The sequence below is a fragment of the Triplophysa rosa genome, linkage group LG21, assembly GCF_024868665.1.
Source record: "Triplophysa rosa linkage group LG21, Trosa_1v2, whole genome shotgun sequence".
Lineage (NCBI taxonomy): Eukaryota > Metazoa > Chordata > Actinopteri > Cypriniformes > Nemacheilidae > Triplophysa > Triplophysa rosa.
Window position 1 is genome coordinate 15,017,585 of NC_079910.1, and position 27,949 is coordinate 15,045,533.

The 27,949-nt window shown below is 39.3% G+C and overlaps 2 protein-coding genes across 7 annotated transcripts; one reads left to right on the forward strand and one right to left on the reverse strand.

Moving 5' to 3' along the window:
• Positions 1-7: 7 nt before the first annotated feature.
• prkcbp1l (protein kinase C binding protein 1, like) lies at positions 8-20,554 on the reverse strand. 6 transcript variants are annotated; one of them, XM_057363130.1, is made up of 20 exons: positions 20,526-20,554; positions 11,421-11,488; positions 10,611-10,771; positions 8,326-8,547; positions 7,150-7,263; positions 6,925-7,017; positions 6,322-6,409; positions 6,174-6,229; positions 5,989-6,066; positions 5,503-5,618; positions 4,875-5,350; positions 4,627-4,734; positions 4,314-4,460; positions 3,726-4,232; positions 3,205-3,642; positions 2,902-3,032; positions 2,660-2,740; positions 2,427-2,508; positions 1,297-1,536; positions 8-946 (listed from the first exon to the last, which is right to left on the reverse strand). In XM_057363130.1, exons 1-20 carry the CDS (start codon positions 20,537-20,539, stop codon positions 768-770), a joined length of 3,399 nt encoding a protein of 1,132 aa, XP_057219113.1. In that variant the 5' UTR covers positions 20,540-20,554; the 3' UTR covers positions 8-767. The 6 variants fall into 6 exon arrangements, with proteins under 6 accessions (XP_057219113.1, XP_057219117.1, XP_057219116.1 ...); XM_057363134.1 differs by lacking the exon at positions 20,526-20,554 and adding an exon at positions 18,075-18,185 and having other exon boundaries at positions 2,427-2,505; positions 8,326-8,469; XM_057363133.1 differs by lacking the exon at positions 20,526-20,554 and adding an exon at positions 18,075-18,185 and having other exon boundaries at positions 8,326-8,469.
• slc16a7 (solute carrier family 16 member 7) lies at positions 19,246-27,641 on the forward strand. Its single transcript, XM_057363156.1, has 5 exons — positions 19,246-19,351; positions 19,600-19,827; positions 21,657-21,800; positions 26,132-26,953; positions 27,039-27,641. Exons 2-5 carry the CDS (start codon positions 19,614-19,616, stop codon positions 27,284-27,286), a joined length of 1,428 nt encoding a protein of 475 aa, XP_057219139.1. The 5' UTR covers positions 19,246-19,351; positions 19,600-19,613; the 3' UTR covers positions 27,287-27,641.
• The last annotated feature ends 308 nt before the right edge of the window (positions 27,642-27,949 follow it).

Genomic DNA, 27,949 nt, shown 5'->3' on the forward strand with positions numbered 1-27,949 from the left:
CCTGAGATTTGTCTCATTTAAGATTTTATTTTTCTTACAGATATCATCTCTGCTTAGTCCTTTTTATTTACAGTATGTAAACAAGAGAGTCCACAAGACAAGAAAAAAAAGAAACATGCCCACAGTAAGTATAATCTTTTCCTTTACTCTTCTAGATTTTTAGTTTGTTTTATTACTTTTTGAATCGAGAAGCCTTTCATGGATGAAAGATTTGCAGAGTATAGATCTTTCTAATCTGTCTGAATATGTAGTGACAATCCACGAGTGCTTACAATCACATTCCGTAAAAGATTTTGACCTTGTACAAACACGCTCTTCATTTGCCTTACACAAAGTAAACCCACCCCTCCAGAGGCACTTCTAAGTGCATCTTTCACATTAAGACAAAAAAACAATCGATCAAACACATTTGTTTGTTTTGTGAAGTTTACAAAAGTTGATATGTATAAAAAAAAGCACAACAGTATAACAGTTGCATATTTCATATCAAATGGCGTCTCTCTTTGTACTATACAAGTCACAAATTCAAATACGAAACGACAGCGTACGTAGAAATGAATCAAAAGTTTATAGGTGTTTCTCCTAATGTTGCCTGTGATGTAGTGAACAGGAAGTGTGCCCACATTGTGTCCTGACCACACTTACAAAGAAAACTGTCTTTAAATCTCTGTTGAAAGCGAGTCAATGTCATGTGGTGGCAGCGTCTGACTCTTCTATTATTTGGAACCATTTTGATGATAAAGATGTAAATCCAGGAACAACTCTGGTTATGAGACAGCAACAGAGGAGCTGCCTTTAGTGTTGTCTGTTGAAGGGGAGGGTCCTCGGTTCGTGGGCGATGTTCGGTCACCTGCTGGCATTGGTTGAGTTTTAGGGGAGTGTCCTACAGGTTTTCCCATTGGGTCCAAAGAAGCTCCTGCTTCGGTCTCTTGCTGAGAAGCTGTGGCTGAGGAGAAAGGAACTATTGTTTGATAATGCAGAAATGCTGTGATCCCAGCAGAAAACTAGTGTAGTATGCTGCTGCCTACTTAAAAATACTTGATTCTTATTGGTCAGTGAGCATGGTTGTCTAATCAGAACTGAGCATTGCAGAGGTCTGTAGAATAATGCATAGTAGTTTTACTGTTTTCTTACAATTCAGCGGTGGGTGTCCGCATGCTACATTGACGTCACATGACCTCATGAGGCGCCAAGTTATCAACTTGGAATAACTGGTTAATTGCGATTCGATTTTGCGTGAATGTCTTTACATTTATGATCACATGCAATTAAAGTGGTAAAGTGAGCAATTGGTACCTGACTGTGTACAGGATTTCATGTGTTCGGGCCAGTGGGCCTGCTGGCAGGGGTAATCACAGTAACTTGTGTTCCAGCAGCAGTAGAAAATGGCCTCTTTCTTGCAGTTGGCACACCACTGCTTCTTCTTGGTCTCATCCACCGCCTGCTGTTTCTCCACCTCCATCTGTTTCTTCACCTCGGAAACCAGCCTCTCTCTCTCCTGCTCCAAACTCTGTCTCATCTCAGCCATGGTCAGCTCTACACATACACACAGTGGTGATATATTAGTGATTAAAGATCATGCGTGTGTTAGGAGAGAACTGTTAACCCTCAAAAGCACCTGCTAACACTAACTCTACAATAACACAAATATAGTAGGATTCACACGATATCCATTGCTTTGTTTTTTGTATTTATAATGTGTTTTTGTTTGCAAACAGAAAAACATATTCTCAATTTAAAACGCACCACACCAGCTCAATCTGCATGTATAAAAAGGTTTAATAATCTTAATTATATATAATGTAAAATATAAAATAATTCATATATATTATATAACTAATTATATATAATAAAAATATATAAAACAAATATATATATTAATCCATGTGATAACTTAAGTTATCCCATTTCAATTTCTGAATGAAACAATGATTATTTTTCTCGTACAGATAAATAGTAAATTCAGAAAAACTATATATGAATAGTTTATTGGCAAAAACAGATTTAAAAATTTAAAATTTTTCAAAAATCATGTTATTATTGTGTTATTATGTTTTTATTGTGTTAGTTAGCTGTTTTTTGTGTTATTATTATTATTAATTAACAATTATTATTATTATTATTAACAACCCAACTGCATTTTGATTGATATTACTTGGAACAATAAACAATAAAAAAACATGATTTTTGAAAATGGTCTTATATATTATATAAAATATGTGTGTTTTCCCATATTCATAAAGCCAATGAACTAGTGTGTAATTATAGCATATGTGATTATTGTGTATTATGTTGCATACACTGCATACATTTTTAAATAAATTTAAGTATGAAACTTTGTTCCTACACAGATTTCACACAAATTTGTGTGCATCCATGCTTGGTATATGAGATTCAATGTTTTTAGCACTTTAAGAGCGTGTTACCTAGATTATGTTTCATCTCTGACAGTTCCTGCTGATGTAGCCACTGCAGTTTCTCAATCTCAATCCTCAACCGCCGAATCTGCTTAAATATAGACACATACCAGAAGTGTGAGAAAACTCTTTTCTGAGTCTTGCAACCTATAAACGTTTCATACAGTGCATCTTGTTGGAACAGACATTGTTGGAATAAATTATCAAGCAGATGTGATATTAAGACACAGATATGTACAGACCTCTGCAATGGTGTTTCCCGTTGTGCTCTTGGAAAGATCGTTGTAAATCTCTGTCATTGTTCCCTTGATCACGTCCATCATCTGCAATTATGATGAAAGCAAGAACAACACATTTAAATCTGGATTTCTTACAGCTTTTGAAAATATTTAGCCACTCTCCCCCTTTTTTTTTTGAGTTGTCTTCCACAGTATAGCTTTCTCTTTGGCCCCAGCATTAACTCTTCAGAGGTCATCTGATTTACCTTCGTGGTGTATTTGGCGATGTCAGCGGCCACATCTGCGGAGGCAGGAGGGGTGAGGAAATCTACAGCCAAACTGGAGGTGGAGGATCCAGCTGCAGTGTTAACAGGGGGCGCGTCTTTCTGTTGAACAGCTGGTGAAACAAGAAATTGTGCAGATACATTTTTTATTTTAATAATACAGCACCCTCAAGGATAATCATGTAACCAGTCCATCTAATGTCAGTTCTGTAGAGCAAAGAATTCTGGGTAATCAAGGACTTTCGGTCATTATATTTAAGGTTCAAGGTAGCAACTTGTAAGTACCCTTGACAGACTGCCTGGTCTGGTAGTGAGTGCTGGAGTTGTTCCCTCCTGTCTGCGGTTGTGATTGGCTCGGCACCGGCGTCGGAGAACCCTGCCCACCCTGCTGCTGTTGCCTCTGAACCTTCTGCATGTGCCATTTCTGTGAAGACGTCTGGAATTTACTACCAGCCTGGTTCCACACAGCAGGCCGTTGAGCTGCCTGCGTGCTCTCTTTGGGCAGCAGAGGGCGCTGTTTCTTCACCGCATTAGAGCCGGTTGGGGCCGCAGGAACAGGTTGAGCTCCTGAGGTCGTGGTGGCTGGAACGGTGGATACGGTCGTGATGGGTGGTGGAGGCTTGATGGCTGGCATGGACGTGTCTTTGGGACCGGAATTGGAGGAAGGCGAGATGTTATCTGTGGATGGAGAAGCTGATACGCTGGTTGACGCAGGAGCTTTACCTGGATACAAGAACAAACGTGACAGAATATTATAAGATGAAGAAATTAAACCAGAAACAAAATCCAGAAAGTGTGATATCTACCTTCGGTTTTAGCGGCGGTTTGGTCTTTAGGTGTGGAGACGGGTACCGATGCGGTATCTCTCTTGGCTTTCCTCTTTTCTCTTCCTCCTGCTTCCTCACCGAGGTCTATCACCAGTTCCCGTTCGGAGTCCGAGTCCATATCCAGGTGCGGTCGAGCAGTTCTTCCCTCTTCCCTTGGCGTCTGCGGGGGGGGCTTGTTCTTCTCAGGAGGATCTTTCTCCACGCCACCACTTATCTTCTCTTTGGTTTGGAGATCTGAGGATTTCTTGTCCCCGGCTGCCGTTCCTCCACCGGCTGAAGGGGCAGCGTCTTGGTCTTGTCCCTGAGCGGATGGAAGTCTCGGCATCTTTTTGGAGGCATTGTGGACACTATTGCTGTTGTTAGTGTTCTTAGGCTTCTGTTCATCATCGGACATGTATTCACTGTCGCTGGAGTCAGATTTGTCGGACTCGTCCGAGTCGCTGTGCTCCACACGGCGGTACACGTCATCTGAGATCTCATCGATTCCTGCAAGTAGAGAGGAGTCAGTTTGAGTTTATGGTGCAGGTGATATATGAAGAGCATTGGGTATTTTATTATGTTCCTTACCAAGTTGAGCTTTGCAGCTCTCTATGGTTTTATCCAAACTCCTGGTTGTTTTTTTGGGAGATGTGAGGAGCACTGAGGTTCCTTGCTGCTGTTGTTGTTGTACAGTCTCACTGAGCTCCTTCAGGTCCATTTCAGCCTTTACACGATCTGACCAAATAACATTAACAGTCGTTCATTTAGCAGACACAGTATCACAAGCAATTTACTGTAACAACCAACAAAAATGTAGCACCAATTCCTGGAGCTGATGTTCATGTAGCTAAATAAGATGTTATGGTCAAGGCTGTGGGAGCCAGGTTGATTTTAGACGTACCCAGGTTGAGGTTGAGGATACCCCCAGTCCCCGAACTCCGTTCCTGTTTAACCGGTGTGGGTAGTGAAGGCTTGGGGCTGCCGCTTGTTTTCAGAGACGCAGGGGAAGCTGTTGGAACAAGACTTGTTTTAGTAAAAAAAAAAACCCTGATCAATCAAACGCCACTGATCTGTCTCAGAGTGTGCAGAGAATTAAACATTTACTAGCCAATTTCAGGAAGTTAGACACAGTTACACCAAATCAAGCACCTGTGTAATCCATTGAGTCTTCACCGGCGCTATAGTGACTCGACGGAACTCTCCCCCCTCGTTCGTCCTGCTCCAGGTCTGACCCCGTGTGGACTGAAGAGTTGGTGCTCATTGGAGATCTAGGCATGTCCGTCACAGAGATCCGCCGCCCCACCCCTCCTCCTGACACCACTGACTTACCCAGGTGCATCTTGGGAGAGGCGGTCATATCAAAGCTAAACTTGACTTTGTCTTGTTTCTCAGGTTTAACCGGGCCTTTTTTGGGGTTACTAGGGTCCTGCAACATCTGGAACTGGTTGCTGGGTGTGTAAGGAGTCCGGAAGGGGGCGTAATTGAACACGCCGTATTTCTTGCGCACGTTTTCCACGTAGACCTCCATTTCCTGCATGGCGCTGTTGAAGATACTTTTGGTCTTCTTGACAGAGAACGGGATCTCTTTAGACATGAGGTAACAGTTGTTTATGGGTACCCAGGCTCTAAAAGAGAACAAAAATATTTAAAGAGCACATAATATTTTCATGCAGATCTTATTGAAGGTTTCTTGTATGTGTTGATTTCAACAATCAGCTAAAATCCAACTGAATCATACAGTAAAGGAAACATGACAGTAATGGAATAGCAAGCTAACCTGTCATGTTGGCCGAAGAACCGTGCGTCCACCTGACCTTCTTTATCCCTCAGGGCTTTAGCGGGCCAGAAGGGAAAACCTTTTAACTTGGCCCACACTAAAGGATGAGGCTGAGACTTCAGGAAAATAAATTTGAATAAGAATGATGTGGAAAATCATTCCAGACAATTACTTTCTTAAATGCAACATACAGTCCAACTTACAATACAGATTTTTTTACTTTTGAAGTTATAAATGGGAAATAATAGTAGTGGAGATAAAAAAGCGGTATATTTGTTTATCAATAATATATTGTAAATGACATACATTGTCATTCTCAATAGCAATTTTACATCATATTATTTGTTGTCATTATGACTGTCTGCAAATCCAGTTTCAGACACTTGTCCCAAAAGCTCAAATCGTGTTGGTCAGTTGTCTCCGTTGTAAGCCGTTGTTTTGTGTTAATTGGCCTGTGTTATATTGAAATGATAGAAGACATCTTACACAAGGTTCACAGAACCAGTTGTCTCTCTTCTGACAGGCAGACAGGTAGCACTCTGGACAAACTTCAATTTCATTCATCTGTGGATGATTTACAAACAAAAGTCACTTTTATATTACAGTTTTATATTAGCATGTTCATCTACCACATGCTGTGTGTCGTGTATAAAGCATTTGAATACACCCACCTCATGTTCACAGATCTTGACAATAACTTTAGCAGTTGCGGTTAGCTTGTGGTTCCCTAAAGAGTGCATCAAATTGACAAAAAACATTATAATGAATGATTTGATGTGAAGCCAAAAATATAAACTTTAATAACAGACCAGCACTGACCTCCATTATAAATGATACAGTTGTGTAGAATCCATTTCACGTCGGCCAAGAACGCTTCCGTGCAACCGTACATCTTCTTTTTGAAGTTCTACAGACACGGAGTTGTCAGTTGTAGTACATTTCTTGCTTGCGCTTGTTTGGGCAAAGTTTTTTGTACCGTTTCTGGTTGTCATAACATCTAGTATAGTATAACATCTATAGTTAAAGTGATGGAAGTGGTTACTAGGACACTTTTGAGACACAAAATTCCTTCAATTACTCATCCTCATGTCATTCCAAACCTGTATGACTCTCTTTCTTCTGCAGAACACAAAAGAAGATATTTTCATGAATGTTGGTGACCAGACAACACTGGCCCCCATTCCATTGTATAGACACAAAACGACTGAGACATTTCCCAAAAGATCTTCCTTTGTGTTTTACAGAAGAACGAGTCATATAAAGGGTTTGAACGACATGAGGGTGAATGACATGATGGGAGTGAACTGTCCCTCCAATGGGAACTAAGCTTATCAACACAGTAAAATGTATACAGATACACACAAGATCACTACCGAACCCACTGAGAAGGTCCTTGCCATAAGATAACCATCCGTCCCCTACCTTCTCTAACGTGCAGAGGTCCATAGGGTGAAATATATACTCTGCATAATCTGGGTGCTGTTCCAGGGACACAGGCTTTTGAAACGGCTCGGTCTGCAAGATAAATCATTCATGAAGATCTGCTCTGAGGGATGAGTCATCTTAACCCAGTCATTTAAAACTGATACAATACCTCCTGTGAGTGATGAATTGCAGGCGTTTGACGCTGAGGTATTGGTTACTCACCCCTGGCTGTTTCATCTTCTGAAGAGCGAACTTGAGCAGGTAAGACAGTTGCTCCAGGTTGAGCATGGTCATAGCTTTACTCTGAGTCTCTATGCATTCAGCCACTGTTATTTTCTGAGGCAGAGAGGGAAATCAATGCACTAATTACATAAATCACAGGCATACAGATCATATTTATGATATGTTCTCAAGCATTCTCAGACTGTCAGCTTTAAAGCACAGAGGTCAATATCTGTCAGTTCACAGCGTCCACAAGATCATTCATTTAGGGTGATTAATGTCGAAACCAAAAGATGTTTGCAACCCAAATTACTTTGCAATTTCCAAGGATAACAGGACATTAAAAGAGGAAAAACTGTAGGAGAAATAAGAGGGACTGATGATGTCAGCATAAAGAAAATGTATGCTTTTATTTTTATTATATATATTTACAGTATATATATATATATGAAACAATAAGACAACGCAATACTGTGTGCTCAGAATTATGTTTTTTTTATTAGGGCTGTCAAACGATTCATCACGATTGATCGCATTCAGAATAAAAGTTTGTGTTTAAATAATATATGTCTGTGTTCTGTGCATATTAATTTTGTATTAATAAAATCATAACATGTATACATTTAAAATATAAACATTTATATATAGTTTAAATGATTGGTTAATATAAACAAATACATGGAAATATTTTCTAAATATGTATACATGTATGTGTTGTATTATGCGCAGTACACAGACATGTATTATGTAAACACATACTTTTATTCTGGATGCTATTAATCGCGATTAATCGTTGGACAGCCCTATTTTTTATTTCTATCTAGTTTTTATTTTAATAAAATGATGTTACTGAAATCTACTAAAATGTAATAATACATTTTTATATCAATATCTTTTAGCACTCAAAAAAGTATTTATATACATACAGTATGTATATATATATATATATATAATCAATATTTCCTACAATTTTGTTCCATCAGATTGGCAGAGATGGCATTGTAGAGCGGGATATTTTGAGGAGGGTGTGTGACTGATATTAGGGATAACTAGCCAAAATGGCTGAAATTGCGCTTACTGCACCTTTAAACTGACAGTCAAGCGACTTCACGAGAACAAGCCGAAGTAATCCAGACAGATCTGACGCAAAACATCAAGTCCTTTAACGTTCAATACCTCACATTCTGGACAGAACCAGTCGCCCTCAGGCTCTGCGGCCAGTTTGAGGCACTTGGCGTGGTAGACGCGCGGGCAGAGCTCACAGCAGAGCACCTGGCCCTCGCGGTGACACAGCCAGCAGTAGAAATCGTTCCGCCCGTCCTGCGGTACAACATCAACAGGGTCTGTGGTGAGTGCGGGCTGCTTGACATAGTAAAAGGGACCATGTCTAAGCTCACACTGAAATGCAGGCAAGAGAGACAGGGCAGGGGGTCAAAACACAAGCCACAACACTTGCAGGGGACACGTAGCAAGGCACTGAAATAAATCAAGCACGGATAGTAAGCAGTCACATGACCACTGGGTCAAAAGCAGCGGAATGCAACCGGGAGGACATTGTGCAGGATTTCTCTCCTAATTTCAGGAAACACACACAATGATACGTGTGTTTGACTGGGATTGGAATGAAATCCAAATTTACTCATTTACAAAGCCAAAGATGCCAAATATAGATGCCAAATATAGGTCAATGGAAAGTATTACAAAAAGACAGATGTAGTAATATTTTGGCTACAGTAATGGATCTGGGTAACAGGATTTTTCCTCAAATGTCAAAAAAGAAAATTATTAGCGTTCAGTGCTTTTAGATATTAATAAAGGATTGCTTTACGTTTCAGGTGACCCTTAGGAAAATTAACTATTGTTTTATTATTGCTTTATTTTGGCGAATTGATTACCAGTTTTTTAGTTTTACAATAAATATCACGGTTAAACTATGGTTACTATATTAAGCCCATAGTAAATTTATGGTTACTATTGTTTTACTATAAATACCATATGTAAACTATGGTTGTTGTGGATAATTCATTTTCATAGGGTCAATAAGCAAATCTGCATTTGGCATCCTGCATTAAACATTCATCACTGCCACTGCAACATCACTACAAAAACTATAAAACATTAATTGACGGGATAGTTTAAACAAATTAAATCATGTCATCATTTTTTTCACTCTCATGTCATTCAAAACCTGTTATGGGACATTTTGGGGAATGTCTCAGTGGTTTTCATACAATGAAAGTCAATGGGGGTCAATGTTGTTTGGTTGCCAACATTCTTCAAAATATCTTCTTTTGTGTTCTGAAGAAAGAACGGCATACGGGTTTGGAATGACATGAGGATGAGTAAATGATCAAATAATTTTTGGGTTCACTGTCCCTTTAACATCAGTGCATTTTATTACTTATCGCATTAAGTGAGCACACAGTGGCTACAAAAGTATTTTGTTACCTCTCCCATACTAAATATATGAATGTTAATAAATTACAAAATAACAAAGTGGCATCTTCAAACAAACAATAATAGAATATTTCTCAAAACTAACTTCACCAGTCCAGGCCAGTTTTGCAACTACTTTTAACTTTGAGCATATGTTTCATACCAGAAAGTGTCCAAATATGTTTTGTTTCAATTTTAAACAGTACATCTCTCATTTATGACATTTCTGGCGAAACTGTGCTAACCATCCCTAAAATAAACGCTACTCGGTTTGATATTTTGTTATCTATTGTGAAGACATTCATATACGTGTCCAAATGCTTTTAGAAGCCACTGTAGCTAAGTCTATTCAACAGATTTTCCCAAAAGGGGTCGACTGCATTCATGCAAATCAAAAAGCGTCTTTTTCATTCAAAACGGCATACAAGATTTTTAAATTAAAACCACAGTAAATGTTGATTATTTTGTTCAGTAGTCAAAATAGGTCTGAGTGAAAGAGTTTGACTTACTCTCTTGAGCATTTCTTAAAACGCAACGTACATTTGTAATTCTTTGTGTGTAAATGTAACATTATCTTGTCTTAAAGGGATAGTTCACCCAAAAATGAAAATTCTGTCATCATAAATGTCTTTGTTCTGATGAACACAGAGAAAGATATTTGGAAGAATGCTTATAACCAGACAGATTTTGCTCCCCCATTGACTCCCATAGTAGGACAAAATACAATGGTAGTCAAAAGTGCCCAGAACTGTTTGCTGTCCTACATTCTTCAAAATGTCTTCTTTTGTGTTCAACAGAACAAAAAAAAAAAGATAATTTTTCCTACTATGGGAGTCAATGGGGGTCGAAATCCGTTTGGTTATAAACATTCTTCCAAATATCTTTCTCTGTGTTCATCAGATCAAAGACATTTATACAGATTTGGAACAACTCGAAGGTGAGTAAATGATGACAGAATTTTCATTTTTGGGTGAAGTGTCCCTTTAAAATCAAACGCAAATCGGGCGAATGGAATGCCAACGTACTTGGTCTTTACTGCTGTTGATCATTCCTGGTTTCTTCTTCTTTTTTGAGGGACTAGGTGAAGTGTCGGAGGGAGAGTGTCCATTGGAGGAATGTGGAGGACTGGGTGCTTTCCTCTTCTGAGCAGCCAACGTCTGCTCTGCTGGTCCTAGATCAGGGACCGCTGTAAGAGAACGACAGTCTCTTTGTTATGCAAAGCAAAGCCCCAGCTGGGACGGGAAGCCTTTCTCTGTGGAGTTTGCATGTTCTCCCTGTCTCAGAATGGGTTTACTCCGGGTGCTCTGGTTTTCTCCCACAGCCAAAAGACATGCAGATTAGGTTAATTGAGGGTTCCAAATTGTCACTCCGCTAACTTGTGTATGGATCGAATTGTGTATAGATTGACTAGTTCTCGCCATGAATATAGCCTTAGATGCTGGAATGGCGTTAAGAATGTAACAATAAATAAATAAATTATGCAAAGCAAACCTGAATAATATGTTTCCTGGCAACCTCTCTTGGTCGGCCATGCAATTGTGACATTTCAATCAACAAACAACACAGACCGCCGACAACCTCCACAGGACTACAAAAAGATGCGTGTCTTTTAAAGAATGTGTCATGTCAACTCATGTCTGACTACATTATATTAACAAAGACAAGATCATTACAATCAGCTGCAGTCATAGAGGAGAAAAATGAGGTCACATGCCACGTTTGATGTGGTAGATGAAAAGAATGACTTGTGTAGTAAGAAAATCTTTGTTGGAAGTCCATTATATCAGATTAATGCAATGTGCAGCTAAAGCAAATATATGATAAAAATAGATTACCTTTTGGTGGCATTGACACCTCCATGCCATCAACTTCCGATTCGGTCTTTATTTCCTCCTCAGCCAAACTAAATGAAGAAGGAAAAGATCCTTAGAAGAGACAAGCGAGCAAAAGAAAGCGATGGAACAAGAAACAGAAATCTCATGAGGTCTCCCCCCGAGATAAAAGACGTGGATGATGTAATCTAATCTCCAGAGTTATGTTGTTGTTCATATTGTCTTCCATTCCACATCTGAATCATTTCTACATGTAGGCTGGAGCTACTTATAGCATAAGTTTAACCTAAAGCTGCAATCTGTAACATTTTTGGTTGAAATTCGGATTTGTTAGTCTAGTGGTTTTCCGAGATGCTTTGGGTATCAAGTTCAGACACAATCAAATCTAAAATACCATCAGCTATTGACATGGCTAGGAAATGTGTAGGGGCCTACAAGAAACAGTGGAGTTAAAGGAACAGTTCAGCCAAAAATGAAAATTCTGTCATCATTTACTCCCCCTCGAGTTGTTCCAAATCTGTATACATTTCTTTGTTCCGATGAACACAGAGAAAGATATTTGGCAGAATGCTTGTACTATATTAGGAAAAATTTCTTTATAAATGTCTTTGTTCTGTTGAACACAAATAAAGATATTTTGAATGGGGGACTATTGACTACCATTGTAAATTCTCCTACTATGGTAGTCAATGGTGGCCGAGAACTGTAAGACATTTATACAGATTTGGAACAATTCGGGGGTGAGTAAATGACAGAATTAGGGATGCACCGATATGTAAATTTTGGCCGATAACGATAAACGATAATTCTTGAACATTGGAAGCCGATAACCGATATATTGGCCGATATACAGCACCTAAATATTCATTTAACATTTTCTGAGACTGAACATTCTATTTTTCTCCTGAAAATCATGTACCAAGCCTACTTTACACTAATTAAAGATTCTTTAACTTTTAAAGTTTTCTGGTATAATGTCTATCTAATAAACAAATTAAAGATGTTCTTCCAGAGAAACCCAGAAAGGTGTTTCTCAATAGCCACAAGTCCAACAGGTCTCAAGACAGAAAGCATTCAGACAGCAGTCTGATTCAAACAATATGTGTTTGTTCCTATGATTTACAAATTCATAAATATCTACATACTACATCAACAATGTTTTGCTGTAAGTGAATGATCACGACAGAAAGACATTACTGTACTGGATTTTGAGCAGTGTGCAGCTGAAGTGGTTCAACCAGAGGAAATGATTCATAATTTATCGGCTAACATATATCGGCCTAAATTTGATTATCGACCGATACCGATAACATTAAAAATGACCATTTATCAGCAGATACCGATATGGCCGATAATTTATTGTGCATCCCTAGACAGAATGTTTATATTTGGGTGAACTGTCCCTTACGGTCCATTCACACCAAAACCTGTAACTATAAAGATAACTATAACAATCCACACCAACATATCGCTGCCGTCCTTCTAAAACCTGGTATCTCCATATTTCATGATTTTTATTTTTTACCATAAATCATTTTTATTGTTCACCGTTTATATTTGTTACTGGGTTTTGCAAATATCCAACCAATAAAAAGTACTTGTCAGCTTTGACAACACAATATTTAATCATAAAAAGTACAGTGTTTTTTCCATTTCCTGTAAAACAGTAAATTTCGACATCCAAGGTTTTGGAAGGACAGCGACGATATGATAATGTTATGTTTATTTAAAGGTTGGATGCTGAAGTTTCACATTTTAAGTGTGCTAGCTCTTTAAATTGTATTGTATTTTGTTTGTTTGTCAATGTATTATTGCTCATTAGTGGAAATAAAACACAAAAAGTGATGTACAATATCGTTCCTCTGTATCTTTATTGTTGTGTTGCAGACTGTTCCCCTAAACTTGATTTGTAAAACGTTTATCTTTATAGTTATCATCCTTGGTGTGAACGAACCTTTAGGCTTCTTTGAACTAAGGTGGCATATTTTATGTAATGACTTTCAGGTATGTGAACTTCCCCACAGGTTGTTTTGTGGTACAGTTAGTAAAGTCTGTTCAGATATTGCACAATGTGACAAAATCACAATTTTAAAGATACATGCTAAACATTATTTAGTGTTCACACTGACAGCTCAGGTTCGATTGTCAGGCTAAGCTGTTGTTTGCTTGTAGAAATGATTATTTTCTGTTCTCTCGTTGATAAATGCCACATTGCATTGCTCGTTTCCATAAAACAGAATCCACTTGTTAACCTTGACATCACACACCATATGCTGTATACTGTATATGGAAGGTCATATACCGTTTAATGGGTCCAAATCAGATGCCATAGGAAAATAACAAGAAATGCTAGTATATACAGATGGTTTGCTGTGAAACTATCAAAAAACATGATCCTATCATTTATCTCTATAACGAAATCTCCGATGTCCAGACGTAAATGTAAATTTTTACAATTTATTTAAATATCGGTTTCGGGGATTCTGTGAGACTGTAGTGTACACCGTGAGTTTATAAAAGTTTGGCATAAATTTGTTATATTAATAAAAAGCACTCATAAATGGCTGTTTTAACTTAAAATGAGTGGAGGCTTGGATCCGGAAACAGTATTCCTTACTGTTTAACAAATGGAAAGCCATCTTCAGCCATGCCACTAGAGTTCATGTGTGACCCTAACGATGCATTGTGGGTATTTACTCAGTAAGTGTACATGCGGTACATTATGGGATTGATCATTTCCTCTATAGATTTGGACACCACTATAAAATGGCTGACACCTGAAATAGTGCACAGTGTAACGGTGACGTGAAGCGTGTGGAGCAGAGCAAGAGTTTTCAATTCATTTGTATAAGAGCTGTGCTTGACGCTCACGTGTTGCATTATGGGACTGACAGCGAGGCGGAAAAGGTATTGGGAGCGGCCGAGAACGTCAAAAAGTTGGGCTCTTCTTGACTTTATGCAAATACCAAGCAATAAACGCCGGGCGTCAGCCGATTGCTGTGAATAGTAGGCGAGCCAAGATTATGACGTATGTTCTCGAACGGCTTGCAAATGGTGAATTTATTTCGGAGGCGTGTTACCGTAAAATTAATGACACGCCTCAAAGCAAACGCATTTCTCCGCTGTAGTGGAAATACACCGTAATATTTTACACACAACGCTGGCTAAGATTGGTTTTGTTTCGGACGCTTGGTTAGGATACAATGTTAGATTGCAGACAATTCTCAATCTAGTTGAGCTCATTCATCTTTAAAACTCATAAATACTATTAATACTAGAACTATTAAATATTATTATTTACGCAATATAAAATAACGTGAGTGAATTAAACTGATTAGTAAATTAATTTTGAGACTGGAAAAAATGTCTACGCTATTCGTCATCTGAATACGTCAACTTAAAACTTAAATGAAAAAAACAAAGACAAAAAAGATGAACACCTAACATCACATGAAACCCACAATGTAGTTGTCCTTACTCCCCCCACTATGGAAAAACCCACTATGTTCGATCAACAAAAACCTTTTCAACCACAAGGGATGGAAGGATTGCCAAAAAGGAGCATGTAAATGACAGGTGAAAGAAAAAAGGCGGTCCACGGCCCACTGCAGAAACAAAACCCTACAATAAAGAGGCCTTGATCCCATCCTCTGTGCGAAACCGATGAAAGGACAAGAAAAGATTAGAAGCACGCGATGGTCCTTCATTACGTTAAGATGAGGTGCTTACAGAGGTTGAACAGGATGGATGGAATAGATCAGGCTAGGATGAAACCTTGGCCTTTTGAACGATCATGTCTTGATCTCATGATTCTGGTTGACGGGGCCACGGCTTGACATCCTTTGAACGCTGGTAAACAAAGGCCCCAAAATCCACATACCACGGCCGTCCGACTTGCTCAACAGACTACGAAAAACTAATGTAAATAATCCTCAGCCATCAGGAAGACTCACCTTTATCACAAGCAAAAAGTCCAGCTCGATGAGAAAAAAACGATCATGGATGATGTAAAAATCGACAGCGTAAAAGGATTATGGCATATGTGAGAGGAATGATATTAGTCTGGAGAATGAATATCCACATCATCAAACTCGAACTACTCGGAAAAGGAGAGAAATGCCTGTCTAAGCGTGTACCCGAAGGCCCGAGGGCTCTCCGGTTTGTACTGTACTGCAAGCTTCATAGATATGATTTCTCAACAGATCCCTCCCATCCACCGGGCCTCTCTTCAGAAAGGTCAAACAATGTCAAGCCAACTGCGTGGCTGAAAATCCAAACCGCTGATGAGCAAATCTCAACCCTGAGATCAAACAAACAGGAAGTCCTTCTGCCGATCCAATGGAGAGAAAGAAAACCGCCAGCCTGCCACCAAACGGGCCTCCGACACCGTTGGCAAAACTGGATCTTCTGGATCGATGGGAGCCGGCGAAACGGTGTTCACATATTCAACAGAGAGAGCAAACAATCGTAGGTTCTCGCAAACAGAGCCAAATACAGAGCAAGGCAGCTGTGAATGTGGAGATAACTGGTCAGAGAGTGAGCTGAGGTCTTTTTTCTCTCTCTTCGCAGGAAATGAGAATGCCTCCCTTCCCCCACCACCCGGCTCACGCTCCCCTCCCCCTTCCCTCTAGGCCAGAGACGCGGGCTCTGGCACGTCGATGGCACGGGAGCTTACAGTAAACAGGGAGAGAAAGAGATATACCCGTCCGTGTAGGTCATTCTCAGGAGCCACGGCTGAGAAAAACAAGAGCGATGCACTTGCATCAACATGCAAACGAAGACTTTGCCGTTCAGGCAAAGCAAACCCTCCTCCTGGCCTTCTCTCCGGGGCTGTTAAACAAAGCTTGTGGGCTGCGAGTCACTTAAAGGCCATCGATGTAATGAGATGTTCATTTAAGGAGGAACAGTTTCCTGCGACAGAAGTTGACGTCGATACGATTTCACTTTCCCAGTTGCTCTGGCTGGCAAAATGGCCACTGTGGATCATTTCTCTTATAAAGACCAGAGCCAATCACTACTGTATGTGTATTATGCTATTATGGTGGCAATTTAATTAATTGTTCATAATTGCAGTAAATTCACTTGCCGACTATTTGTTTTGTGATAAACAGGTGAAATATGATACGTGCTGGATGGGTTTTCTTGAAACGCAGCCATAAATATCATTAGAAAGGCAGAGGATCCGTAGGGAACGCAACCCGAGGATTCTGGTCCCGTGTGCATTGTGATCCCTTGTTTTGTCTTGTGATCGAAAGCTCACTGTGTGTGTGTGGTGGTGCTATTTTATTTTTGACTTCATTAATATTGTTAAACAATTTTAAGATTACTTAACTAATACAAGGGAAACAATATAGCCTACACATCGCTGTTGTACTTTTGAACCTTGTATCTTGGTATTTCGTGATTTTAGTCCTTTCGTTCCCATTACACACACATTGTACACACACACTGTATACATATGTATATACTGTATAATATTATATACATACACATACATACTGTACACACACACATGATACTTGTTATATCAATTAATAGAAAAAATGTCTCACAAAAAGTATATACCATTTTAATGGATTACAGTCTTTTTATGGGGACATTAAGAACTGCAATACTTCCATATTATATTATATTCAATACATTTTCAAGACTATTTTCTTGTGAAGCTGCTTTGAAACAACACTGTCAAAAAGCATGTAAATATATAGAATATAATATATAGAATGGAATTGAAATGTTAATGTGTCAATTATGGAAATCAATCTTTTCTAAATTTAAGCATATGGGAAATATATGTTTGGATGACTTGCATGAAGTCAAAGAAACCCTCCCAAGAATAATCCGTGCTCGAGAAAAGCCTTAAACATTTACAGAAACGTGACAGAGATGTTGCTTCTATTTTTACACGCACACACTTGACACGGCAACCAGGGTGCAAAAGACAAACATAGCCAAAAAACATGCAAATTGATATGATAAATATGCGAAATCCAAAACCAGGCAGATTTGGATGAAATCATTTCGTTTCCTTTTATGCGTGTATATATACAGTCATAAAAACATCATGGCATGTTATTCCATAAAATGACCAACACACAAACAAATACATATAGCAAAATGTAAAAAAAATGGTTTAGAACCCCTGTTGGTAGACCACACCCTAAATTACCCATCCTGCCCCTCTCTAAATGACCACAGCTGGGGCTCTCTGCTCACTAATAGGCCCTAACAGATGCCTCCATTTTGTGTGGCGTGGCTTGTGACACGCACAGACAATGGCACAGGCAATCACCTTGACCAAAAATACATCGCCCAACTGCCCCTCCACCCACCCTATGACATGTGGACCAAACCAGCAATGTGGCCTTAACACACTTTAATGCAGACAGTTTGCCAGTTCAGCATTAGCTGACTTGCTTTGAAATGTAACCATGTGACCAAGTCAAACACAGGCCAAAGCTCCAGAGAGAGAGAGAGAGAGAGAGAGAGAGCGACTGTCTATGGCTCCCTCCCCCCTCCTTCCTCTGGCCTGTTTTTCTGAAACACAGGCCTTCCCAAAGACTGAAGAATCAAATCTGCAATTCACAGTGTTAGCAGTGGATTCAAACAGTCACATGACGACAAAAGACACACGTAATAATAAAATATCAAGCTTACCTCTGTGGATGCATGGCTGAAAGAGTGTAATGTCAATACTTATAAAACATGGAGGACAACCTCAGCTTTTAGACAGAGGAGGGCTCTCCACACTCACAGCTCAGGCCTGTGTGCTCAGAGCAGGGCCGTGACTGGCTGCCCTCCCACAAGCAGGATGTAAAGCCTCGTCTGATTGGCCGAAGCGCTTCCTGAGTAATTATCTTTGTTCAGTGCTGGCAGGACCAGTTGCCAGTGCGGGGAAAGAGGCACACACGATAGAGAGACAGAAGTAGGCCTCACTCGCTCAAAAAAATGCTCACCTAACCGGTCACGTTTGCTCTGTCATTGTTGAAGGGAGGTTAAGCATCAAAATTGTGTGTGAATATTGACATTTTGTGACAGTTGTTTTGTTTGTCCTTGCTCCGTGTTGTTGGGCAGAAGGCCTTTGTTTAAACCCTCCCCCACCGGAGCTAGTTGAGAAATAGGAGACATTTTGCTTTCGTGGAAAAGCACGGAATAAAAATACAGACGCAAGAACTTCCTGTGCATGTTACTGCTGCTGATTCATGGGAACAACTTGCTAGTCACATTAGAAATACGTACAGTATTGAACACATCAGTGTTGTCTAAATACATAGCTACTATAAACATTGGCCTTATGTGTGCTGTTTAGTATTTAGTGTTTGTTAGATGATGCAATATATGAGTAGTAAAAATAGAAAAATCGAGTCATTCATTTTAGTCTTCTAAATTGTTTTTTAAAAGACACAGCAAGCCAAAATGTAAACATATGCTGCAATGTAATATTTAACAAGTGATCTTAAAACGGTTGTCAGTGTATGTGTGTGCCTCTCTAAAGTTTACGTTAAGATGTTTACATTTTGTTAAATTTAGCCCCGTGAATGAAAACGTTCAGGCCACGATAGTAAATGGATAAGCACGCGTTCACTAGGCCGCAAACAACGCTGTCTACTTACTTACACGACACTGACCTCTATTGGAAAGACATGACAATCCCGATGCCGCCGACTTCCTGCTGAGTTGCGCAGATAGATCGTCGTATGACACACAGCAACGCGAGAGTACGTTCGTGTCACACACGACAGCTTGACTCTCGCGGTACTTTGATGTGACGTGCCGATCGGTCTGCGCAGCGCCACACAAAGCCGAGCACATCTAAATTTAGGGCAATTTGGAAACAAAATAACTCACCAACGAAACAAGATAAGAAAACACACTTAAGCACACGATGATTGTGAGAGACGCGTCAGTGACTGTTTCGCAGTTCATGTAGAGAGGTAAGATTATTGTTTTCTTGTCTTTTACTTTGCATTGGTTTTTTTTATAAATCTTTTAAGCTATGAAAACGGCATCCTTAATTATCAAAAGTGATTCTTGAATCATATAATTATTAGTAAACGCGAATAAGTCTATGAACAAAGACTAATGTTGTACAAGTTTATGAAAAATATTAATTCATTTATTGATTGATAATGACGATTTAAAAACCTTAAAATTTTTAAAAATGTATCTTTTTTGCTTTGAGAGCGGAAACCAAACATGCCATCAGATGTCACAGACCTGGTTTACACCCCTCCAGATGGAGGCTGGGGATGGGTGGTGGTGGTTGCGTCCTTCATCTCCATCGGCTTCGCTTTTTCCTTCCCAAAGTCCCTCACTATTTATTTCAAAGAAATCCAAGAACATTTTATCATCTCCTACAGTGAGATAGCCTGGGTGTCCTCCATCATGATGGCCACCACGTATGCAGGAGGTTAGACAACATTATGTATAGGCAGGCCTGTAGTATAACATATTGTTACGTGTGTTTGTGTAATACTTTTTTGTAAAATCAAGTATGAATCTTAATTTCACTTAAAATCACTTTTTTGTATGAAATTGATTCTTGGTATGCCACACCATTCCTTGGCATACTGCAGTTCAACGTGTACTAAAAGTAACCAAATAACTGACCCTTCGCTAAGCCCCGCCCTCCTTAGTTACTGTTGCTACGCCTGTCAAGCTTTCACGCCTGTCAAGTGTATTACAGTGTGTATGCACCGGTGTCAGACATTCCCAAGGAGATAATTAGTCATTTTTGGCGAACATGTGAAATATCTGAGAGAGCAAGACAAAAGGGACTGCAGTGTGCATTCGAGGGATATATCCACGACAATATGCAACCGATTAGAAAATAATTTAATCAAAATTGAAGCTAAAGCCTATGAATGATAACATTCTCCCGCTTATATTTTAGTAGCGCGCCAGGCTACTGCTCACACGTCGTGGGTCTAATCTACGCCTTGCACCTGGCAAGAGCCAGAGATCATCAACAACACAAACAAATTTCCGTCTTGCCTTTAATCATCTTATTTTACGTTCAAATATATGCATTACGAACAAAGAACCGTCATTATTTCCAAGCAATGATGTGCTGAGTTAGCTAGCTAGCTAACATTAGCGTGCTCTTACCTTGGAGCAAACATGGGTGTTTTTGTTAATCCTGTCGACCTTTAGTGGGACATTCTAAAACGCATAACGTACCTAAACAGCGATAAAGGAAAACCAAGTTTCTGTCAAATTTTACTTCTAATAAACACATGCTGCTGTCAAAAGAACGAGCTCTTGGTCCGCGGATAAAGTGAATATAAGCGTTAAGCGTTCTCACCATAGAAGTCCATTATAAGAGAAAACAGCTTAACGTGGTTTAGACAAATTTCTGTCATTTTAGTTGTAATTAATACTTCAAAAGCCACCGTGCATTGTTTTAAAAAGTTCAGTAGAGGCTTCTTTATGCCCTGCCTGAAACCAATATTTAGAAATGAGGCTGAAAGGCAATAAAGTTGCTAACTCCTGGCTTCAGTGTTGTTACATCGAGCTGAATAGCCTGTGGAGCAAACTAGAACAAAACAGCACAAATGTTTCTAAAAGCTCTGATAAAAAGGGACAGAAATATAAATGAGATGATACAGTGCGTTGTTTAGGTACGTTACGCCACGTTAAGCTGTTTCCTTATAATGGACTTCTATGGGGGAGAAAACGCTTAACGTGATATTCACTTGATCCGCGGAACAAGAGCTCGTTCTTTTGACAGCAGCAAGTGTTTAATTCAAGGAAGGTTTGACAGGAATGTGGTTGTCCTTGATCGCTGTTTAGGTACGTTAAGCGTTTTTCACGTTAAGCGTTTTAGAATGTCCCTCATTTAGTTGTGAATGAGGCCTTCCACACTGCTTGATCCACGTCCGACATTTCTCCCCTTGGGTTTTAGGTTTCGGGAAGGGAAAAAATTCCACCACCCCGTCCAAATTTTTAGGATACTGTCTATCAGATTTACACAATCCATACGAACAACGCTTCAGCATGTTTCCCTCGCTCGAAAGCTTGACAGACCTCCCGCGCCTAGTTACACTTGCTAAACCACGATTGGCCTGTGGCGGTTTTCGGGCGTGGCTTAGCGAAGGGTCAACTGGACACATCCAAATCAAACACCGGTTTGTCCTTACTGTCGCAAAATTGAACCAGCAAGGATGCAGTTTTAGTTTCAAATTTATGACACACTTTCTATCATATCTTTTTCTTTGATACATACTATTGCCCTCATAGGACCAGTGAGCAGTGTTTTGGTCAATCGCTATGGTAGCCGTGCAGTGGTCATAATTGGTGGGCTAATGGTGAGCGCTGCTATGATAACAGCTTCTTTCGCCACATCCGTAATGCATCTGTTTATATGTGTGGGGGTTATTGGAGGTATGTATGATGTTAACAAGTCTATACAAATGATTTCCCTTTGTTCTAATATTCAGAGGTGGGTAGAGTAGCCAAAATCTTTACTCAAGTAAAAGTACAAGTAACTAGAGAAATTGTTACTCAAGTAAAAGTAAAAGTCACTATTTTAAAAACTACTTGAGTAAAAGTAAAAAAGTATGCAATGAAAAAACTACTCAAGTAGCTAGTTACTTAGTTACTTTGTATCTGATTATATAGGCCTACTACATAAAATTAATATTAACGCCAATATTTTAATATTACATTTTAATCAATATTTTTAATTATCATATGGAGATATCTTTGCAATATACTAGAGAGACTAAAGAATAGACAAACACAGAAGAGACAAGCATTTCTGTAAATTTCATCTAGTCCTGATGTCAATGTAGTTTACACAACTTATTTAGAATAATAGACCATGTCAAACTAAAGCATGAACTAAACTCAGAGCATTTCCTAAGATGATCTAGAACATCTGCAGTGCTCTCTTAAATGAAATACACACCTTATTCCAGATCACCACAGACAACTACAAACCCGATTCCAAAAAAGTTGGGACACTGTACAAATTGTGAATAAAAACAGAATGCAATGATGTGGAAGTTTCAAATTTCAATATTTTATTCAGAATACAACATAGATGACATATCAAATGTTTAAACTGAGAGAATGTATCATTTTAAGGGAAAAATAAGTTGATTTTAAATTTCATGGCATCAACACATCTCAAAAAAGTTGGGACAAGGCCATGTTTACCACTGTGTGGCATCCCCTCTTCTTTTTATAACAGTCTGCAAACGTCTGGGGACTGAGGAGACAAGTTGCTCAAGTTTAGGAATAGGAATGTTGTCCCATTCTTGTCTAATACAGGCTTCTAGTTGCTCGACTGTCTTAGGTCTTCTTTGTCGCATCTTCCTCTTTATGATGCGCCAAATGTTTTCTATGGGTGAAAGATCTGGACTGCAGGCTGGCCATTTCAGTACCCGGATCCTTCTTCTACGCAGCCATGATGTTGTAATTGATGCAGTATGTGGTCTGGCATTGTCATGTTGGAAAATGCAAGGTCTTCCCTGAAAGAGACGACGTCTGGATGGGAGCATATGTTGTTCTAGAACTTGGATATACCTTTCAGCATTGATGGTGCCTTTCCAGATGTGTAAGCTGCCCATGCCACACGCACTCATGCAACCCCATACCATCAGAGATGCAGGCTTCTGAACTGAGCGCTGATAACAACTTGGGTTGTCCTTGTCCTCTTTAGTCCGGATGACATGGCGTCCCAGTTTTCCAAAAAGAACTTCAAATTTTGATTCGTCTGACCACAGAACAGTTTTCCACTTTGCCACAGTCCATTTTAAATGAGCCTTGGCCCAGAGAAAACGCCTGCGCTTCTGGATCATGTTTAGATATGGCTTCTTTTTTGACCTGTAGAGTTTTAGCCGGCAACGGCGAATGGCACGGTGGATTGTGTTCACCGACAATGTTTTCTGGAAGTATTCCTGAGCCCATGTTGTGATTTCCATTACAGTAGCATTCCTGTATGTGATGCAGTGCCGTCTAAGGGCCCGAAGATCACGGGCATCCAGTATGGTTTTCCGGCCTTGACCCTTACGCACAGAGATTGTTCCAGATTCTCTGAATCTTTGGATGATATTATGCACTGTAGATGATGATAACTTCAAACTCTTTCCAATTTTTCTCTGAGAAACTCCTTTCTGATATTGCTCCACTATTTTTCGCCGCAGCATTGGGGGAATTGGTGATCCTCTGCCCATCTTGACTTCTGAGAGACACTGCCACTCTGAGAGGCTCTTTTTATACCCAATCATGTTGCCAATTGACCTAATAAGTTGCAAATTGGTCCTCCAGCTGTTCCTTATATGTACATTTAACTTTTCCGGCCTCTTATTGCTACCTGTCCCAACTTTTTTGGAATGTGTAGCTCTCATGAAATCCAAAATGAGCCAATATTTGGCATGACATTTCAAAATGTCTCACTTTCAACATTTGATATGTTATCTATATTCTATTGTGAATAAAATATAAGTTTATGAGATTCGTAAATTATTGCATTCCTTTTTATTCACAATTTGTACAGTGTCCCAACTTTTTTGGAATCGGGTTTGTAATAAATAAATGAATAAATAAATGCAGTCTCCCGGTGAGCAAGCCAACACTGCACTGCTCTGCTGTGGTGAGGTACCCAAACTCCAATGATGAATAATGGAGAAAAAAAAACCTCGGGAGTAACCAGGCTCAGCCGGGAGGGCCAGATCTCCTCTGACGTGTCATAGCTGCACTCAGTGACCCCGACCAAAGCCACCGAGCAACGTCCACGAATAAAAGAATAATAGACCGTGTCAAACTAAAGCATGAACTAAACTCAGAGCATTTCCTAAGATGATCTAGAACATCTGCAGTGCTCTCTTAAATGAAATACACATTTTTGATCAAAGCTCATGTTTTCTCGTGTTGTCACGTGTGTGTTGTGAAACGCTCTTACTTGTAAACAAACAGTAAACAGTGAACCACATGCCCATCAACAAGTTTTCTTCCTTCTGTTCTTCAAATGTATATTTCTGCAAGCCCACGTCTCTGTGTCTGACAGGTAACGCGCATGTTGCGCTGTCTGACGAACTGGTCGCGCAGGTGCGCGCATATGGCGGGCATTTATCATTGCTGGCAAACAATATGACACATTTGCAGTTTTGATTGTATAGATATAGATTAATATCCACTTCATCCAACGCTCTTTGTGTTCTGCGTGTTCTTAAGTTTCGCTCTACGAGGAGTGAGTAATCCTGCTTCAGATGATTCAGATCGTGCTGCGAACTGAACAAATCATTTGAACTGATTCATTAGCCTATTCAAGTGGTTTTGCCCATTGTTCAATTAATGCTTTCAAAAGAATCGACTCAAAAGCATCGATCACTCGGGAATGCCCGTAAAAAGAGACGACAACCTTGAAATAAACAACGCGTTTTAAAAAGCATATTTTAAAATGAAGGAACGAAGGAACGTCACGCAATGTAAGTTATGTAACGAAGTAAAAGTACAGATTTTCTATTAGAAATTTACTCAAGTAAGAGTAAAAGTACACAAAAAAAAGTGCGGAGTTTTAAGATCTTAGAGATCATGATGGCTTGTAGTGTGGTAGAAGCTCTGTTATGTAGGTAGGGGCTAAACCGTTTAAGGCTTTATAAATAATTAAAAGAACTTTAAAGTCAAAAGCCAGTGAAGGGATTCAATTTTTTAAATTGGGGTTATGTGATGGTATTTTCTGGACCTGGTTAGAACTCTGGCAGCTGCATTCTGAACTAACTGTGGTTTGTTTATTGATGATGCAGGACAACCACTAAGTAACCATTACAGTAGTCAAGTCTTGAGGTCACAAATGCATGAATAAGCTTCTCTGCGTCAGCAACACAGAATATTTCGTAGTTTGGCAACATTTCTAAGGTGGAAGAAGGCTGTTTTTGTGACATTTGAGATGTGATTTCCATATGACAGCTTGCTGTCTAAAATAACGCCTAGGTCTTTAACAGTATGTTGGAGTAATAGTGCAGCCTTCAATTTGCAGGTTATAATCCAAAATATTCTGTCTACGTGTCTTTGGTCCAATAAGTAATATTTCTGTTTTATTGGAATTTAAAAGGAGGAAATTACTAGTCATCCAATGTTTTATGTCTTGGATGCACTGTGTCAGTTTGGATAGCTGGAAGGAATCATCTGGTCTTGATAAGATATATAGCTGAGTATGCATAACAGTTTAAACTAATTCCATGTTTTCTAATAATGTTTCCAAGGGGCAGCATGTATATGGAGAATAGCAAGGGTCCTAAAACCGATCCCTGAGGTAATCCATAATTTACTTGGGTTAGATTTGATGATTCCCCATTTAAATGGACAAGTTGATATCTGTAGTACTGCAAGTACTAACATAGAGTAATAACATAAAGTGACCATTGTTTAAAACAATAAACAATTCAAATAAAATAAAATAAAATATTTAAATAAATATTTAAAAATAACATAAAAATTTAAATACAAATATTAACTAAATATAAATATTTTAAACTACTGTTAATAATAATAATAATAATAATGATTTTTTAAAGTTTGCATGTAATAACAAAGTTACTACTTCACAGTCAACTCAGTCAAAACTCATAAAAAAATGTGCAAAACAATTAAATATTTTGTCCAAATAAATGCTGTAAAGGGTTTTCTTAGCTTAATCTGTTGCGCATGTCTGTACTGTACATGGATTTATCAATATGAAAATGAGTGGAAATGTCTTTGTTTCACAGGCTTTGGGTTAGCTTTTAACCTGCAACCATCGCTGACAATAACTGCTAAATACTTCTTTGTAAAAAGGCCTATTGCAAATGGTTTAGCGATGGCAGGGAGTCCAGTCCTACTGTCTGTATTAGCACCGCTAAACCAATTTCTGTTCGACAACTTCGGGTGGAGAGGAAGCTTTCTTATTCTTGGAGGTGTGTTGCTCCACTGCTGTGTGGCTGGATCCCTTATGAGACCCATCAAGATAAAGCCGGCAGTGAAGAAACCCACCCACCAAAGTGTCACAGAGGTGGACGTCACCCATCAGACTGCTGAAACAATTAATAGACAAGGCTGTGTTGAGAAGGTTAACCGATTCATCGACCTCTCCATTTTCAAGCACCGAGGCTTCCTCATCTATCTAGTGGGAAACGTTGTCATGCTTTTCGGATTTTTTGCGCCAATCGTGTTCCTGGTACCCTACGCAGAGCAGCATGGGATAGATGAGCACGATGCAGTATTACTGCTCTCCATATTTTCTCTGGCAGACACGGTTGCGTGTCCGGGAACAGGTTTCATCGCCAGCACCGGGTGGATCCGGCCTAATATTCAGTATTTCTTTAGCTTTGCCGTGGCATGCAACGGTGTTTGTCACCTCACGTGTTCCCTCCTGTCAGGTTATGTAGGGCTGGTGGTGTATACAATAATTTTTGGCTTGACCTGCGGGATGGTAGGTGCTCTTAAGTTTGAAGTACTGATGGATCTGGTTGGTGCCCATCAGTTCTCCAGCACTGTTGGGCTGGTCACAGTTATAGAATGCATACCTGTTCTGCTTGGCCCACCGATATTTGGTAAGTCCATACCTACAGTACAAGTGTGGCTGTGTATTTTTGTGTTATAAAATACAGGATGATTCTTGATTATGTTTCTCAACAGGTTTACTGGTTGACATTTTCAAGGACTACAAGTTCATACACTTTACAAGTGGTGGGATGTTGTTGACTTCAGGCGTCTTTCTCTTCATCATGAACTATTACAATTACAGACAGCTGGAAAACAAGGAGAAAGCAAGTAAAAAAGAACTACAGATCAGCTCAGCCAATGAGCTCCCAGCAAGGGAGGAAGCCAATGACAAAGAAGCAGCAGTCAATATGAGGTCGGAGGAGGCGACATATTCAACTTGATTCAGTTTGCTTGTATTAGAAACTCATTGAAAACATTATATACAGTATTAGAATGAAAGATCGTTGCATTTAACAAATTATAAGGTGTAGAATATAAGGTATAAACAGGTGTGTTTTATCTTTTATCTTATCAGGCACAGTCGCTCTGCTATCTAAATCAACTTGAAACTTTGATTAAACATAACTTTCTAAATTTTCAACATGCACAGTTGCAATATTTTGATAATTTCGATATAGTCGATATAGCTGCCCAGCAATAATACCTATTTTAATAATTCAGGAAAACTGAAAATAATTTTGGAGTGGTCTCTTAAAGGGACACTTCACCCAAAAATGAAAATTCTGTCATTATGCACTCTTCTTCGAGTTGTTCCAAATCTGTATAAATGTCATTGTTCTGATGAACACAGAGAAAGATATTTGGAAGAATGCTTATAACCAGACAGATTCCCCCCATTGACTCCCATAGTAGGAAAAATTACTTTATCATTTTTTTTGGTTCTTTTGAACACAAAAGAAGACATTTTGAAGATTGTAGATCAGCAAACAGTTCTGGGGCACTTTTGACTTGCATTGTCATTTTTCCTACTATAGTAGTTTACGGGGGGGGGGGGCAAAATCCATTTGGTTATAAGCATTCTTCCAAATATCTTTCTATGTGTT